At 44.9% G+C, this 17,161-nt stretch overlaps 1 protein-coding gene and 1 non-coding gene across 3 annotated transcripts; both read left to right on the top strand.

Moving 5' to 3' along the window:
• The first annotated feature begins 285 nt into the window (after positions 1 to 285).
• Positions 286 to 16,584, top strand: MAT2B (methionine adenosyltransferase 2B). 2 transcript variants are annotated; one of them, XM_049774574.1, is made up of 7 exons: positions 286 to 438; positions 5,555 to 5,749; positions 8,785 to 8,899; positions 9,486 to 9,638; positions 13,138 to 13,331; positions 15,146 to 15,259; positions 15,662 to 16,584. In XM_049774574.1, exons 1-7 carry the CDS (start codon positions 376 to 378, stop codon positions 15,830 to 15,832), a joined length of 1,005 nt encoding a protein of 334 aa, XP_049630531.1. In that variant the 5' UTR covers positions 286 to 375; the 3' UTR covers positions 15,833 to 16,584. The 2 variants fall into 2 exon arrangements, with proteins under 2 accessions (XP_049630531.1, XP_049630532.1); XM_049774575.1 differs by lacking the exon at positions 15,146 to 15,259.
• On the top strand, positions 1,773 to 1,936 carry LOC126012293 (U1 spliceosomal RNA). The gene has a single exon (XR_007496810.1). It is a non-coding gene; the product is annotated as a U1 spliceosomal RNA (small nuclear RNA).
• Positions 16,585 to 17,161: the final 577 nt, after the last annotated feature.

Raw genomic sequence — 17,161 nt, 5'->3', positions numbered from 1 at the left:
ACTGAGTATCAAATGGTTGTAGCCCCCCCAAAAAGACCTCAAAAAAATAGAAAGAAAAAAACTAAAGAGATGGAAGAGAAAGGAAAGAAGAAAGAGAGATTTTTCTTTTCCCAGACTTTCCAGGGCCGCCTCCCTGGGTTTGCTATGGCCCTTTAAAAGCGGGGCCGGAAGCTTCCCGGGTGGGCCCGCCCCTCTCCCGGGGCGTCGGCGCGCGTAGTCAATCAGCTGGCACGGCGGCGGGAGCGGAAGCCGGAAGCCGGAAGCGGCGCGGGGGGCGGCGGGACGTCGGGGCGGCGGGCTGGCGCGGGCTCGGAGCGGGGCCCGGAGGGAGCGGCGGCCCGGCGGCCCGGCCCGGGGCTGAGCGAAGCGGCGGGCATGGTGGGGCGAGGGAAGGAGCTGTCTATCCGCTTCGTACCCGGCCACTGCCACCTGGCGGAGGTGAGCGCCGCGGGGGGGGGGGGCGGGCGGGCGTCTGTGTTTGTATCTGTCTGTCTCCGGTCGTGCGGGCTCGAGCCCCGCGGCTTCCGCTTCCTCCTCTCCCCTCCCCCCCGCTCATCCCCGTCTGTCTCCGGAAACGTTTTCCTTGTATGGGCCGGAGCGGTGGCGCAGGATGTAAGGCGACTTCCTTGCATGCGGAAGGACGGCGGTTCGAGTCCCCGTGTCCCAGGGGTCCCCCACCTCGAGCCTGCCGGGAGCGATTTCTGAGCGCAGAGCCAGGAGGAACCCTTGAGCGCCGGTGTGGTCCCAAATAAATAAGTAAATATATTTTTTCAATTTAGCGGCTGTGAGAAGGGAAAAACCGTAAATACTTGGCACTGGCCATTGTCTGGCTGTTTATTTTATTGCATTTTTGTTGGCATGACTGCAGGAAAAGGCCTTCTTTTCTTTGCCCTTCCCTTCCCTTTCCTTTTGCCTTTCCTCTTTTCCCTTCCCTTCCCTTCCCTTCCCTTCCCTTCCCTTCCCTTCCCTTCTTCTTCTTTTTTTTTTGTTTTTGTTTTTGTTTTTGGGCCACACCCGGCAGTGCTCAGGGGTTACTCCTGGCTGTCTGCTCAGAAATAGCTCCTGGCAGGCACGGGGGACCATATGGGACGCCGGGATTCGAACCAACCACCTTTGGTCCTGGATCGGCTGCTTGCAAGGCAAACACCGCTGTGCTATCTCTCCGGGCCCTCCTTTCCTTTCTTTTCCTTTCCTTTTCCTTTCTTCCTCTTTTCCCTTCCTTTTCTTTCCTCCTTTTCTTTTTCCTTTACTTTCTTTTTCCTTCCCTGCTTTTTTTCTTTCCTTCCTTTTCTTTCCTTTCTTTTTCCTTCCCTTCCTTTCCTTTTTCTTTTCCTTCTTTCCTATCCTTTCCTTTCCCTTTCCTCTTCCCTTCCCTTTCCTCCTTTCCCTTCCTTTCCTTTCTCCTTTCCTTTCTTCCTTCCCTTCCTTTCCTTTTCCTTTCCTTTCTTTTTTCTTTCCTTTTTTTCCCTTCCCTTCCCTCCCCTCCCCCCTCTCTTCTCCCTTCCTTTTCCCTCCCCTCTTCATTTTGCAGTTGCCATCTTTGAGAATTAGAGGCAGAGCCCTTGACTCCAAGTTCAGCCATTAAAATTTGGGAGCTGGGATTTGAATTGTGAACTCACTCTCAGCACTGCACCAGGAGGGAGATTACATAAAAGTAGCTTACTCGGTTTATTTCTGGGGACTCCTTCACTCATCCCCTGGATTTCTAGTCCGGCCTTCAGTGGAGTTTCTCAGTCCACAGAATCCAGTGTAGAGGATAAGAAAACTGGTTCATACTTAGCTGGCAGGGGAGATACTATGATCACGAAGGTGGTTTTCCCAGGGTGAGGCTTACCTATTGCACTTCGGATGTGCTGACCCCTGCGATTTCCCCAAATGTGGGAAACTCGACTGCGTAATTTGTGGTAGTGGGGGACTGCGTTCTCGCTCTCCCCTGTAAAAGAAAACTGGTTCAGAATCCAGATCTGAACAAAAGGAATTCCATCAAGGTCTTGGCTGTTTTGTTTTCTTTTTTTTTACTCGGCACAATTTATAAGCTTTCAAAACATATCATTGTTTTGCAATCTCTTTTTTTTTTTTTTTTTTTTTTTGGTTTTTTTGGGCCACATCCGTTGACGCTCAGGGGTTACTCCTGGCTATGCGCTCAGAAGTCACTCCTGGCTTGGGGGACCATATGGGACACCGGGGGATCGAACCGCGGTCTGTCCGAGGCTAGCGCAGGCAAGGCAGGCACCTTACCTTTAGCGCCACCGCCCGGCCCCTGCAATCTCTTTTAGGGGTGCGCAACTACTTTATTTAAACTGAAATTGCTGTGTGCCCAACTGCTGAGAATATAATGGACTGCTTTTTTTGCCATTTTAAAAGAGAAGCTTAATTTTGCAAGAATGTTTCTGATCTCTGTAAGCATGCTCATCTGCCCTTTAAAATTCTGCTTATCTGCTGAGGGATAGTGCATGATTTAAGGAGATTGCCTTACGTATATTTTTGGTGCTTCTTGCGGTCTCTTGTGTGATCCCTGAGTATAATAGAGCAGCCCCCAAACAAGATTCTACCTGAATTCTATATATCCTTAACACGTACTGTAATTTAAAATGCCCATGTGATAGCAATAAAAGTGGAGAAAGATGAATTTCCCCGAGCCTGCCAGGAGTAACCTCTGAGCGCTGCCAATGTGGCCCCCACACCAGTAAATAAGTAAAAAGCTTTAGATGATATCTGTTTCTATATCTTTATAAAACTCTAAAATAGAAGAGATTATGGCCAACAATAGAATTCACTGGTAGATTATTTTCTTTGCATTTATTCCCCAGCACCAGAGGAGAAAACAGGAAGAAATTACCATCATCTATTAATTTCAACGATGCTTGTTTCATTTCCCAGCATGGATAACCTGTAGTGCATATTAAACTATTAGGTGGCCGGAGCAATAGCATAGAGCAGGGGTCTCAAACTCGAGGCCTGTGGGCCGCAAACGGCCCTCCGCCCTCCGTACAACATTTTGTGGCCCTGCCCTAGAGAAATCTTTTTTTCTTTTGTTTTGTTTTAGTTGTTTGGGTCACACCCCCCAGTGTTCAAGGCTTACTATTGACTTTGCACTCAAGGATCACCCCGACTTTGCCTCCTACAGCCCCCAGGTAAATTGAGTTTGAGACCCCTGGCATAGAGGATAGGGCATTTTCCTTGTACAATGTACACAGTCCCCTGACTTGGGTTCGATCCCTGGTTTCTGGACCATGCCTGTGTTGTTTGGATGTTACTCCTGACTGTGCTCAGAAATAATTCCTGGCAAGTTTGGGGGATCCTATGACTGTAAAGTCAGTTCTTCAGATGTAAGCAGGGAGTGCCCCAACAACTTAACTTCTCCAAATGCTCCATTTTGCTAAACAGGAAATAGAGTAGTAAGTGACTGGAGCAGAATTATTTAAAAAATTAAAAAAAATTTAATATTAAATTTAAATATTAAAAAAAATTTTTTTTTGTTTGTTTTTTTTTGGGCCATATCCTGTGATGCTCAGGGGGGTTACTCCTGGCTTGGGGGACCATATGGGACACCTGGGGATCGAACCAAGGGCTGTCCTAGGTCAGCCACATACAGGGCAAACAAATGCCCTACCACTGCGCCACCATTCTGGCCCCATAAATTATTTTTTTTAAAAAATAAAATTTTCGGGGCCGGAGAGATAGCATGGAGGTAAGGCGTTTGCCTTTTATGCAGGAGGTCATCAGTTCGAATCCCGGCATCCCATATAGTTCCCTGTGCCTGCCAGGAGCAATTTCTGAGCCTGGATCCAGGAATAACCCCTGAGCACTGCCGGGTGTGACCCAAAAACCACAAAAATAAATAAATAAATAAAATTTTCTTTGTGAAACCAAACTGGAAGCAAAACAATATTAGTTTGACTAAACCACAAAATAAGACACCTCAAGTTCTGGTCCCAATCTTTTATTTCTCATTGTAGGCAAAATCTTTATATTGCACTTTTTCATATTTGTGTCAGTAAATGTTTATTCTGGAGCTGGAAAGATAGCACAGGGGGGATGATGACAATCATGGGGGTGGGAGGTAAGGAAGGGGACATGGTGGAGGGAAGTGGACACTGGTGAAGGGATCAGTATTGAAACATTACATCATTAGTAGCTATAGTTCCACATGACAAAATACATAGAAGAAAATCAGGTATGGTGGAACTACAGCACTGGATATAGGATACAGTTTAGTTGCATGGATTCAATGGATGCATGCAAGATCTTAGTTCACTGACATCCTTTAGGAATCAGGTGGTGCTGCTTTGACATCTTTGAAAGGTGATGTTGCTTTTAGAAAAGTGAATGGCAATTCGCCTTTGGCTTAAAGAATAGGAATTTATCTTCATGGGAGCCTTGAACTTGGCCGGAGTTCACAATCATGGTTCTGAAAGTGCATTTCCCACATCACTTTGTCAGTTCTGCTACAGTTGGACCTTTGTTAGAAATTCCTGTGTCAGGGAATCGTAATGCTTCGGTAAGTTGTTTGCCCTGGTAACTGCGGGTAAGTTGTTTGCCCACAGCTGACCTGGGTTTGATCCTGAGCACTGCCAGAAGTAATACTTGGTGCAGAGTCAGGAGTAATGCCTGAGTATCATCCCTTGTGATTCAAAAACTAAAAAAGAAAAAAAAAAATCCTTGACCAAGGGCTATTGAATCTGAAAGATTTGCAAGAGATTTATTTGACTGCAGTTGCAGATCATTGACCTGCTGTACCCCTTCAGCAAAAATGGAGAAGCTCAAAAGAAACGAAATCATAGCTCTCTGACAGACTTCTTTGGAAGCTTGGCAGTATTTTTATCTTGTGTGCATTGTTTTCTGGTGGTGTTTTTACTAGATTTCACACATTTTCTTCTTTTTACAATTTAGCCTGTGTAGAGCTAGTTTCTTGCCAGCTTTCAAGAGAAATATTTTGCTGGCTGAAATTCTTATTTTCCTAGACCAGTTGACTCACAGCCAAGTTTTGCCCAGTAGCATAGAAGAATTTTCCTTCAGTTTTAAGAAATAGCTTAGAATTGGTTGAAGCAAGGGAAAATAGATTTTAGTCTGCCATTCTATATGGTCTTTTATATTTTGGTCCTTTCATTTCAAAGATTTCCTTTGCTAGAAATAACTAACTGGTTTGACTGGCCAATTTTAGAAAACGTATTATTCTCAGAAGTTAGTCAGAAGGACTTAGGGCTAAGAACTAAAATGTATATTCTACTCAGTTATGCAGTTGAAAGAAGTGTCAAAACTGGTTATTGTGGAGGCCAGAGCAATAATATAGCAGGCTATAAACAGCTGAACTATGTGGTTTGTAGTGATTGAATGGTGATGATACACTATTTTTGGGGGGGGGGTCACACTCGGCCCCTCTCAGGGGCTACTCTTGGCTCTGCACTCAGAAATCACTCCTGGGATGCTGAGATTTGAACCACCATCCATCCATGCAAGGCAAACACCCTATCGTGTACTTTCTCTCCGGCCCCAATACACCATTTCTTTGATATGAAAACAAATGATCCTTTACTTTTTCTTCATCTTTCAGGAGGAAGTAAACATCCCCAACAGGCGGGTTCTGATCACGGGGGCCACGGGACTCCTCGGCAGAGCTGTGTACAAAGAATTCCAACAGAATAATTGGCATGCAGTTGGCTGTGGTTTTAGAAGAGCGAGACCAAAATTTGAACAAATTAATCTGTTGGATTCTGCTGCAGTTCATCATATGATACATGACTTTCAGGTATGGGTCACTCTCTTTTAATGCCTCTTTATAAATATAACCTATTAGAAATTGTCTGGAGGTGATAGAGAATTGTACAGCTCTCAAGGAAGTCATTGTACTTAAGCTATGACCTGTTAAACTGCTTAGAAACTTTCCTTCCTTTCTTCCAAAATGCCAACTTGCAATCTCAGGGTAGCAAAATCCTGTGAGCCCTGGGCTTGATCCTTTCCCCTCTAGGGAAACAGGTCGACAAGATATGAGGCACTTCCATGCCTCTTTTCTTCCCTGTTCTTGCCCTGACTAAGGGCACACAAATGAGGTGTGAAGTCTTGGAGGTTACACACTTAGAAATTCAACACATTCAGGGATCTTTGTGGCAGTGCTTCTGGGCTGTGTCTGTGTCCAATTCTTGGCCTCCATCAGGCCCTCAATCGTCATGTTCTCCCAAAGCCCCCGAGATTTGCATTTGTAGAGTTTATGTTTTTTTTTTGTTGTTGTTGTTGTTTTGTTTTTTTGTTTTTCGGGCCACACCCATTTGATGCTCAGGGGTTACTCCTGGCTAAGCACTCAGAAATTGCCCCTGGCTTGGGGGGACCATATGGGACTCCGGGGGGTCCTTCCTTGGCTAGCACTTGCAAGGCAGACACCTTACCTCTAGCGCCACCTCACCAGCCCCTGTAGAGTTTGTTTATAAAGTATTTTGCTAAGTATCACTTTTGTGTGAATGCTTTAAAATAATATTCACAAACCTTACCATATTGCAAAATCATTACTATAATCTCCCATTTTATTTTTGTTTTATCGCGGCATGTGCGTGCGTGTGTGCATGTATACACGTACCAAGCCATACTTGTGCTCAGGAATCATTCCTGGAGTGCTAGGGTGGAACCTGGGACAGCAAGGCAAGTGCCTTACCAATGGACTATCTCTTTGGCCCCCAATATAAGCTGTTTATTTTGTTGTTTTATTCTTCTGGTTTTGGGGCCACCCCCGGCAGCGCTCGGGTTACCCCTGGCTCTGTGCTCAGGAATTGCTATTGGTGGGCTTGGGACCATGTGGGATGCCGGGAATTGAACTCAGGTCTACAGCGTGCAAGGCAAACATTCTACCCTCATCTGCACCACAATCCCCGGGAACACTTGCACTGAGGGTACAGTCCTTGATTCCAGCAGCTGGAACTGGAGGAGACACTGTCCCACTTGGCAGGGATCCTCCCAGCTCTATTCCCTAGCTCAGCTGTTGAAGAGCAGGGCCTGGAACCGTTTCACCTTAGGCCCAAGCAGTCTTTGCTTAGTTGGGCTTTTTGCACTGACTAGGTCACTTTCCCTTTTTTTTTTTTTTTTTGGTTTTTGGGTCACACCCGGCTGTGCTCAGGAGTTACTCCTGGCTGTCTGCTCAGAAATAGCTCCTGGCAGGCACGGGGGACCATATGGGACACCGGGATTCGAACCAACTACCTTTGGTCCTGGATGGGCTGCTTGCAAGGCAAACACCGCTGTGCTATCTCTCTGGGCCCCAGGTCACTTTCCCTTAAGGTGCGATGCTACCCCTGGGAGTTGCTGAATAGACCCAGGAGAATGGTTCTAACCTCAGGTGCAATTGGGACACTTTCTGTTTGCATAAAGAAGAGGGGATAGGGTGGACAGAGAGAGAGAGATAGACACACACACACACACACTCCTTATATATTTTTTTAGATTATTCCACACACGTCATATATATATTAATTACTACCCCAATCGCCGAAGATCACATTTAGTTTGAAAGTTTCTGTACCAGATTATGAATTCCTTACAGGGGTAAATCTAGAGATAGCATGCAGAAGGCTAGCTGTTTCTATGTATGGCTTTATTGTTTTTTGCTTCTTGTTTGGAAGAGGGCTACTCACATAGTACTTGGGAGGCCTGGTGTTCCACCAGCCATTCTGAGCCAGTTATACCCCAGGTGCCTGGATGTTCAGTGTAGTGCCTTGACACTGCAGCTTGCTCAGGATTGCCTGGGCCATCCCCCTGCAGTGCTCTGTGAGGGTACCATATGGTGCCTGGGATCAACACAGCTGTCAAGACTCTCGCCCAGCCTTTGACTTTCTTGATTGCTCTCCCAGATCAGCACTTGTGAGTTAAATGCACAATTGATCTTCCTTCCTTGAGTAGATTTCAAATATTTAAGAAGACTTAAGTCTTTATAGTATATAAAGTTCTTTTTAGCTATCAGTATCAGGAAACGAAACTCATTTTGATTTAGGGATAATGATGGGTAGGGTCCTGAGCAATACAACAAGTAGAGCATTTATCTTGGACATGACCAACCGAGATTCAGGCCCCTGCGTGTCCTGCATGATCCCCCCAGCCAACCAGTTGTGAATGCAAAGCGAAGAGCAAGCTCTGAGCATTGGACCAAGCATAAGCACTGGGTATGGTCCCTCCCCACACCAAAAAAAAAAATGGTGATTAGGGCAAAAGAGTGAAGCAGAGTAGGTAGGGCACTTCCCTTGCACATAGCAGGCTGGTTTTGATCCCTGGCATCCCTTATGATAGCTTGAACATTGCCAGGAGTAAACCCCTGAGCACTACTGGGTATGCCTCCCCCAACCAAATAAAAAGTGGTTGATAGTTTTGTCTTCTTTTGCTTAGGAATTAACTAAATTGCTTGTTTTTAGGTAGGCCTTACTGTGTGTTTTAAAGATTCTTGGTCTGTAGCAAAAATAGATAGCATAGAGGTAAACCATTTGCCTTGCATGCAGAAGGACGGTGGTTCGAATCCTGGCATCCCATATGGTCCCTTGAACCTGCCAGGAGTGATTTCTGAGTGTAGAGTCTGGAGTAACCCCTGAGTGCTGCTGGGTGTGACCCAAAAACCAAAAAAAAAAAAAAAAAAAAAAAAAGGAAATAAATGGAAGCATGAGAAAGCCAAATTATAGATACTTGGGTAAAGGAACTTAGTTGATATAATGAGCATTTTTTGTGGTGGGAATGAATTGACCTTTGGAAGGCTGTGGTCTCTATTTCATTTCTTTCTGGGGTTACAAGCTCAAATCATTGCTTCATTTCCAGCCCCATGTCATAGTACATTGCGCAGCAGAGAGACGGCCAGATGTGGTGGAAAACCAGCCAGATGCTGCTTCTCAGCTTAATGTGGATGCTTCTGGGAATTTAGCAAAGGAATCAGGTAACGAAGATCTCAACTGTGCACATTTTTATTTTTATGGAGCTTGGTTTATGGGATTGTAAATAACTTCATGCTGTGGGGGTGCAGTATTGCCATATACATACCTCTTAAAGTTCCTATTCTCCCCAACAGTCCTGGGACTCCCTCACTGTTGGAGTTTACACCATCCCTTGCTGGCTAACAACCATTTTGTAATCAGATCCTGAGGGTCTGTGGTGGAAATTGGAAAGCTTTGCTACTTTGTGTCTTTAAATACCACCCAAAAATCTTTGTAAACTGCAAAAAATCATGAAATATCAAAAGATGCATTTTAGAGGCCAGAGTGATAGCACAGCTGTAGGGCATTTGGCTTGCACTTGGACAACACAGGACAGACCCAAATTTGATTCCCGGCTTCCCATTTGGTCCCCTAAGCCTGCCAGAAGCGATTTCTGAGTGAAGAGCAAGAAGTAACCCCAGAACGCTGCTGGGTGTTGCCCCCTCCAAAAAAAGATGCATTTTATGGTAAATGTGAAGCCACTATAAATACCAGTAAAGAGTAGTGTTATGTAATGCCTTAATATTGTTTTATTTCCTTTATTGTTAGCTGCAATTGGAGCATTTCTGATCTACATTAGCTCAGATTATGTATTTGATGGAACAAACCCACCTTATCGAGAGGAAGACATTCCTGCTCCCCTAAATCTGTATGGCAAAACAAAATTAGAGGGCGAGAAGGCTGTCCTGCAGAACAACCTCGGTAAGACACAATCTCAACTCCCGTTTTTTTAGCCCTTTTTTTTTTGTGAGACACTTAGATAAGGGAGAAAAACACTTATCCTAAAAAATCAGGCCAGTATGTAACTTAGATTTACGTATGTTTTCTTTGATCCTTTTTTTTTCTTATATACATGTATGTGCTAATTATAAAAAAGTTCTAATGAAGGCAGAGCTGGAGAACTAATACAAGGGATAAGGCAGACAGCCACAATTTGATCCCCTGAGATAGCCTGGGTTAAAAGCCCTGAGCTCCACTGTTTTTGTTGTTGCTTGTTTGTTTTGTTTAGTGGGGGATTTGGGTCACACCCACTGGTGCTCAGGGCTTACTCCTGGCTCTGTGCTCAAAAATTGTTCCTGGCTGGCTCTGGGGACCATATGAGATGCTAGGCATTGAACCTGGGTCAGCTTAGTTCAAGGCAAGTGCTTTACCTATTGTACTATCATTCCAGACCCTCAGCACCACTGTTTTGATTCCCCACCCTTATATCCCCACTCCCCCCTCCTGCAAAGAGTGAGATGCCAATTGGTAAGAAGTGTTGAGTACACTTGTGGTTTTGGGGTCTCAGGGAACAAACCCGGGATGTGTTTTCCATTGCCAGATCCCATGTCTATGGAAACATTCTTTTTTTTTTTTTTTGGATTTTGGGCCACACCCGGCGGTGCTCAGGGGTTACTCCTGGCTGTCTGCTCAGAAATAGCTCCTGGCAGGCACGGGGGACCATATGGGACACCGGGATTCGAACCAACCACCTTTGGTCCTGGATCGGCTGCTTGCAAGGCAAACACAGCTGTGCTATCTCTCCGGGCCCATGGAAACATTCTTATGCGAATTAAGAAGGTAGTGTGTAGGAGCCGGAGAGATAGCATGAGGTAGGGTGTTTGCCTTGCATGCAGAAGGTCAGTGGTTTAAATCACGGCATCCCATATGGTCCCCTGAGCCTGCCAGGAGAGATTTCTGAGCATAAAGTCAGGAGTAAGCCCTGAGCGCTGCTGAGTGTGACCCAAAAAGCAAAAAAAAAAAAGAAAAGAAAAGAAAAGAAAAACCAAGAAGGTAATGTGTAGTTGCATGTGTGTGCAAAATAAACTGTCACATTGAGAGATTGTACCAGGGTTGAGGTGCTTGGCTTTGCTTGCAGCTGTCTCCAAAACCACTAAGAGAGCAGTCCTCAATTCCTCTTGGGTGTGCCATCAAAAAAAAAGGAAAGAACCTCGAAATGCTACAAGGGATGTTCTGTGAACAAAAGCTTCCACAGAGGTGCCAGTAGTCATTAGAGGTTTCCTAGACGACTTGATAGTTGTGTAAGGAAGGAATGTCCCAATTAGAAGATTCTGGAGAGCCTGGTCTTGGTTAGGCTCAGAGACGGAGCACATGCCTTGCAAGTACAGGAGACCCTGGGTTCAATCCACATGACACAGCAAAAGAAGATTCATGACCTAACTCTAGGAGATTGTGTTCAGAAAATGTTCTTTAATGCATTTGTTTGCCTTTCTGAGGGTTTTTTAATGCATTTGTTTGCCTTTCTGAGGGTTTTTCGGGGCTTGATTTTTATAAAACTTGTGGCTGCATCCAGCAGACTTGGAGGCCTGAGTCTGGGGTTTAGTTCCATGCAAGGCCAGCACCTCCACTATATCCTTGGTGCTATGTTTGGCTTCCTTAATTTGAGATCTGGTCAGGTAACACGCAGCTGTGTTTAATGGGCATGACCAGTTTTATTTGTAATGATTATAATAATGAAGAAATTAAATCTCAGATGACAAATTAGGTTGTTGGAGAGAGGGCATCGAATTTATGCCTCTGATCAGTTGATCCATGGCATGTGGTCTCCTGAGTTTTCAGTAGTGACATCCTGAATACAGAGCCCTGAATAACTTCTGAGCACTGCTGTGCTCCCTCCTAACCCCCAAGTAAATGAAAATTTCTTTTATTAAGAACTGTAGTTCTGGGCCCGGAGAGATAGCACAGCGGTGTTTGCCTTACAAGCAGCCGATCCAGGACCAAAGGTGGTTGGTTCGAATCCCGGTGTCCCATATGGTCCCCTGTGCCTGCCAGGAGCTATTTCTGAGCAGACAGCCAGGAATAACCCCTGAGCATCGCCGGGTGTGGCCCAAAAAAACAAAAAACAAAAAAACAAAACAAAACAAAAAAAGAACTGCAGTTCTGGGGCCGGTGAGGTGGCGCTAGAGGTAAGGTGCCTTGCAAGCACTAGCCAAGGACGGACCGCGGTTCTCTGATCCCCGACGTCCCATATGGTCCCCCCAAGCCAGGGGCAATTTCTGAGCGCTTAGCCAGGAGTAACCCCTGAGCATCAAATCCCCCCCCCCAAAAAAAAAACCCCTGTAGTTCTGACCAGAGAGATGGCACAACAGTAGGATGTTTGCCTTGCAAGCAGATGATCCAGGATGCACGGTGGTTCAAATCCAATCATCCCACATGGTCCCCTGAGCCTGCCAGGAGTGATTTTGAGCACAGCCAAGCAGCCCGAGTGCTGCCGGGTGTGGACCCCCCCTCCCCGGAAAAAAAAGAACTGTAATTTTTTTGTTTGTTTGTTTTTGGGTCACACCCAGCTGTGCTCTGGTTCTGGCTCTGCACTCAGAAAACTCCTGGCAGGCACGGAGACCATATGGGATGCCGGGATTGAATTACTGCCTGTCCTGGATCAGCTGTGTGCAAGGCAAACACCCTACCACTGTGCTATCTCTCCGGCCCAATAAATATAGTTCTTAATAAAGTTTGTATGTCCAGGACAGTAGTTCAATTAACTAGAACATGTTTGTTTGTTGAATTTTTTTATTTTTATTATTGGCCCACACATGGTGACGCTCAGTGGTTATTCCTGGCTCTGAGCTCAAAAATCGCTCCTGGCTTGGGGGACCATATGGGACGCAGGGGGATCAAACTGCAGTTCGTCCTTAGTCAGCCATGTGCAAGGCAAACGCCCTACCGCTGCGACACTACTCCAGTCCTATTTGCTGAATTTTTATTTATTTATTTATTTATTTATTTATTTTGGTTTTTGGGTTATACCCGGCAGTGCTCAGGGGTTCCTCCTGACTCTACACCCAGAAATCGCTTCTGGCAGGCTCAGGGGATCATATGGGATGCCGGGATTCGAACCACCGTCCTTCTGCATGCAAGGCAAACACCTTACCTCTATGCTGCCTCTCCGGCCCTTGAATTTTTTTATTTATTATGGAATTGCAGTGATTTATGATTAGTTTCAGGCATACAGTGTTTTCACACTAATCTTTCACTGTCCACCTAGAACAGTCTTTGCAAGCAGGATATCTGGTACCTCTGGCCCTGTGACCCCAGAACACCATGGGGCATAGCCTACAAACAAACTGGGAGTCGCATTCATCAAGTGGCTATCATGGGCAGCCCCGCTGTGCTGTGCCTCTACTACACGTACTCTCCCTTTTCCACTGGGACCTCAGAAAGCAGTTAGTACTTTAATCCTTCTGCTTCTCTGCCTGTTCAGGTGCTGCCATCTTGCGGATCCCTGTGCTGTACGGAGAGGTGGAGAAGCTGGACGAGAGCGCAGTGACTGTCATGTTCGATAAGGTGCAGTTCAGCAACAAGTCGGCCAACATGGACCACTGGCAGCAGAGGTTCCCCACGCACGTCAAAGACGTGGCCAGTGTGTGTCGGCAACTGGCAGAAAAGAGAATGCTGGTGAGAGTTTGGGGATGCACTGTGGGCTTCTCCTGTACCCCATGCTCAGTGACTGTGGGCCTATGTTGGGGGAGGCAGACAGACCTTTGTGAAACATCAGGGAGGCCAAACCCAACTCTGGATTCTCATGACAGGCTGTGTGCAGCTGTGGGAGGAATGCAACACTGTTTGTGCTTCTTGAATACAGATCTTGTTCCTTTGTTGCCTTTTTTTAAATTGCAAGTTATTTATTCAATGGGTTTTATAATATTCTATTTTTTGTTTTTTGGGTCATACTTGGTGGCACTCGGGTTACTCCTGGCTCTGTGCTCAGAAATCACTCCTTGGCAGGCTTGGAGGACCATCTGAGATGCCAGGGATTGAACATGGGTCTGTCCTGGGTTGTCTGCATGCAAGGCAAATGCCCTACCACTGCACTATTGCTCCGGCCCATAATATTCATTTTAAATGATTTCTTTTTTGCCCAGTAATTTTTTTTTGGGTGGGGGGGCTATACTTCTGATAGTTTTATTGGTTTGATTTTTTTTTTTTTTTTTTGGTTTTTGGGTCACACCAGCAACGCTCAGGGGTTACTCCTGCCTGGTTCCATGCTCAGAAATTGCTCCTGGCAGGCACGGGGGACCATATGGGACGCCGGGATTTGAACCGATAACCTTCTGCATGAAAGGCAAACGCCTTACCTCCATGCTATCTCTCCAGCCCCGATTGGTTTGGTTTGGTTTTGAGGCCAGCCATACCATATCATATCTACTATCAGTATGGCCTCAATATTTAAGATACACGAATAGAAATTAGTTTTAAATATTTGAAAAAGAGCCTCTTAGAATATCATAATAAGAGAAATCAAAGTCTCACTTGAATACAAAATTTAAGGATTTTAAAAAATAATTTAAGTGTACATTTAAACTTTTCTGGGGGGGGGGGGGAACACTCAGTGATGCTCAGGAATTCCTCCTGGCTCTGTACTTGGGACCTTATGGGATGCTGGGGATCAAAAGTGGGTTGGCTGTGTGCAAGGCAAATGTCTTACCCGCTGTTCTATATTGTTCCAGCCCCCAATTCAAACATTCTTTTTTGGTTTTTTGGGCCACACCCGTTTGATGCTCAGGGGTTACTCCTGGCTATGTGCTCAGAAATCGCCCCTGGCTTGGGGGGGACCATATGGGACGCCGGGGGATCGAACCGCGGTCCGTTCCTTGGCTAGCGCTTGTAAGGCAGACACCTTACCTCTAGCGCCACCTTCCCGGCCCCTAATTCAAACATTCTTAATAGAATTTAAAGATGTTATGACTAGGTCACCTTGAAAAAATGTCTGTAGTGTTTTGTTTTTTATCTTCTTGGTTTTTTCTGCTATTATTGGGGGTTATTGGGCATAATGGTGGTGTAGGGATCACCACTGGCTTTCTGTATACAAAGACACTTTTGGCAGTGCCAGGAATCAAACCCGTGTTGGCCATAAGCAAGGCAAACACTTGTACTATCTCTCCAGCCTCATTAGCTTCTTTGATATTTAAAAGTACTTTATTGAATTGTACTTTTATAAAATTGAAGTGACTTATAAGGAAAGAAAATTGCAGTCTTTTTTTTTTTTTTTTTTTAATTCTTAAGGTTAAGTGGTAGAAGTAGCTGTCATTTTTAGCTGAGAATCATGGTAGGCATTTGCTTTTCAGAATTTTATGGGAGGCATTATGAAAAAGGAGGGTGTGGCATGCCACCATTTCCTGGATGTTTTTGGTGATTTCTCTTGTTCAGGCTGCTTGATGTTCACTCACCTACTATTGACACTCTTGCATTTCTGTGTGTGTCTTTGTCAGGACCCGTCCATTAAGGGGACCTTTCACTGGTCTGGCAATGAGCAGATGACCAAGTATGAAATGGCCTGTGCGATTGCGGACGCTTTCAACCTCCCCAGCAGTCACTTACGACCTGTAAGTGCGTGGCCTTGAAACCTTCCCTTCTTCTGGAAGCCCAGGGCCATCACCTAGTGTGTCTTGGTGGTAATATTTATTTCCCTGCTGTTTGGGAAGCATTGGAGACTTCTGCTTCCCACTCTCAATCAGTGGGAAGTTAGCTCACAGAGTGTTACCAGTTTATACATTGTGCTGATCTCTAAATGATGTGTAAAAAAGCTTGTGACTGTTAACGGATGTTTATAGGAGAAGGGTGCGGGTGTGGGGACTCTTCCCCTAACTGGTTTTTGGTTTAGTTTTTTTCAAGGGAGACTCAGATGCAACTCTTTGAAAAAGTTAGAGAATGTGGTACCTCTGTATGTGGCTGTATTAATTTACTCTTGATTTTTTGTTTTGTGTTTTTTTTGTTTTTCTTCAAAGATAACTGATAGTCCTGTCTTGGGAGCACAGCGTCCAAGAAATGCTCAGCTCGACTGCTCCAAATTGGAGACTTTGGGCATTGGCCAGCGGACGCCGTTTCGAATCGGAATCAAGGAATCACTCTGGCCTTTCCTCATTGACAAGAGATGGAGACAAACTGTCTTTCATTAGGCTGTCTGAATTTTTTTTTAAACATAAAGGGTATATATAGTATGTGGCACTTTTTAAAGAGAAAAAACCAGGAGATAGTTTTGTATGTGTATTCTTCAATTGTGACGTTGATCTTTCAGGTAAATGATGCTCTTGCACTAGTGAGATTGTCTGCAGTGAGATTGTCTGAAGCAATTAAGGGCAGAATGCCTTGTTTGAAATGATGACTTTTTCTTGTATCATTTTGTTTGTTCTGGCTTCACTTTCTATTTGAATATAGTAAATTATGAATCTTGACTATTTGAGAGCCGGGACAATATAGATCTGCTGTAAGGATCTTATTTTAAGGTTTGTGTGTGGATGGGTGTATGCGTCTTAGATACATTGTTGATCTTTTTTAACCTTTTCCTTTTCAGGACTTTTTTTTTTAACGTTTTACAAGTATGTTAAATTGTATGAAAATCATTGTTATTACCTGCTTGCTTGAGCTCAGATCAAAATGTTTGAAGACAGAAACTTTATTTTTGCAACTTGAGTATAGTTTTTATGCTTGAGATGATCTTTCCACAGGTTCTGTGTATTGTAACTCCAGGTCCCTGCATTTGTAGCAGCATCTGGTGAGCCCTTGAGAGAATATGTGTCTGCATATGTATTTTTTTAACATAAGCAAGACTGTCCTTCACACTCCATGGTATTGATACTTTTACGTGTGGTTATCCCAATAATTATGGGCCTTGTGAATCTTCTGACCATTCATGAATAATAATAATAAACCTGTACTGGTGGCATGATGATGCTTTGTATTCTTGTATTCCCTTTTCGCCTTAAATGTAGGGACCAAATCTGCAGACCAGTTATTCTCATTGCTTCTATCACTTTGTTGTTTTTCTTTTGTTTTGTGTTTGGGCCACACCCGTTTGACGCTCAGGGGTTACTCCTGGCTATGCACTCAGAAATCGCCCCTGGCTTGGGGGACCATATGGGATGCCGGGGGATCGAACCGTGGTCCTTCCTTGGCTAGCGCTTGCAAGGTAGACACCTTCCCTCTAGTGCCACCTTCCCGGCCCCTGCTTCTATCACTTTGGATTTGATTCTGCCAATTAACATCTGATGCACATAAGAGAACAGAGTTAATAAATCTTCAAACACAGTAGAGGGAACCGAAATGTGGACTTCAACAGATTCTCTGGCTCCTTGTAGCTCTTAGCTTGTATTTGAAATGTAAATTTGGCTGTGTGATCACATTAACTCTCTATAAAAAACATTCCCTGTGAGTGCAGAATATTTGAATTGAGGTGACCTTAGCCTTGAAGATATTTTTGCCCCTTAATAAGGAAGCAGTGTGATCAC

Source organism: Suncus etruscus, chromosome 6, assembly GCF_024139225.1.
Source record: "Suncus etruscus isolate mSunEtr1 chromosome 6, mSunEtr1.pri.cur, whole genome shotgun sequence".
Classification (NCBI taxonomy): Eukaryota; Metazoa; Chordata; class Mammalia; order Eulipotyphla; family Soricidae; genus Suncus; species Suncus etruscus.
This window is presented reverse-complemented; position numbering and strand designations above follow the sequence as displayed.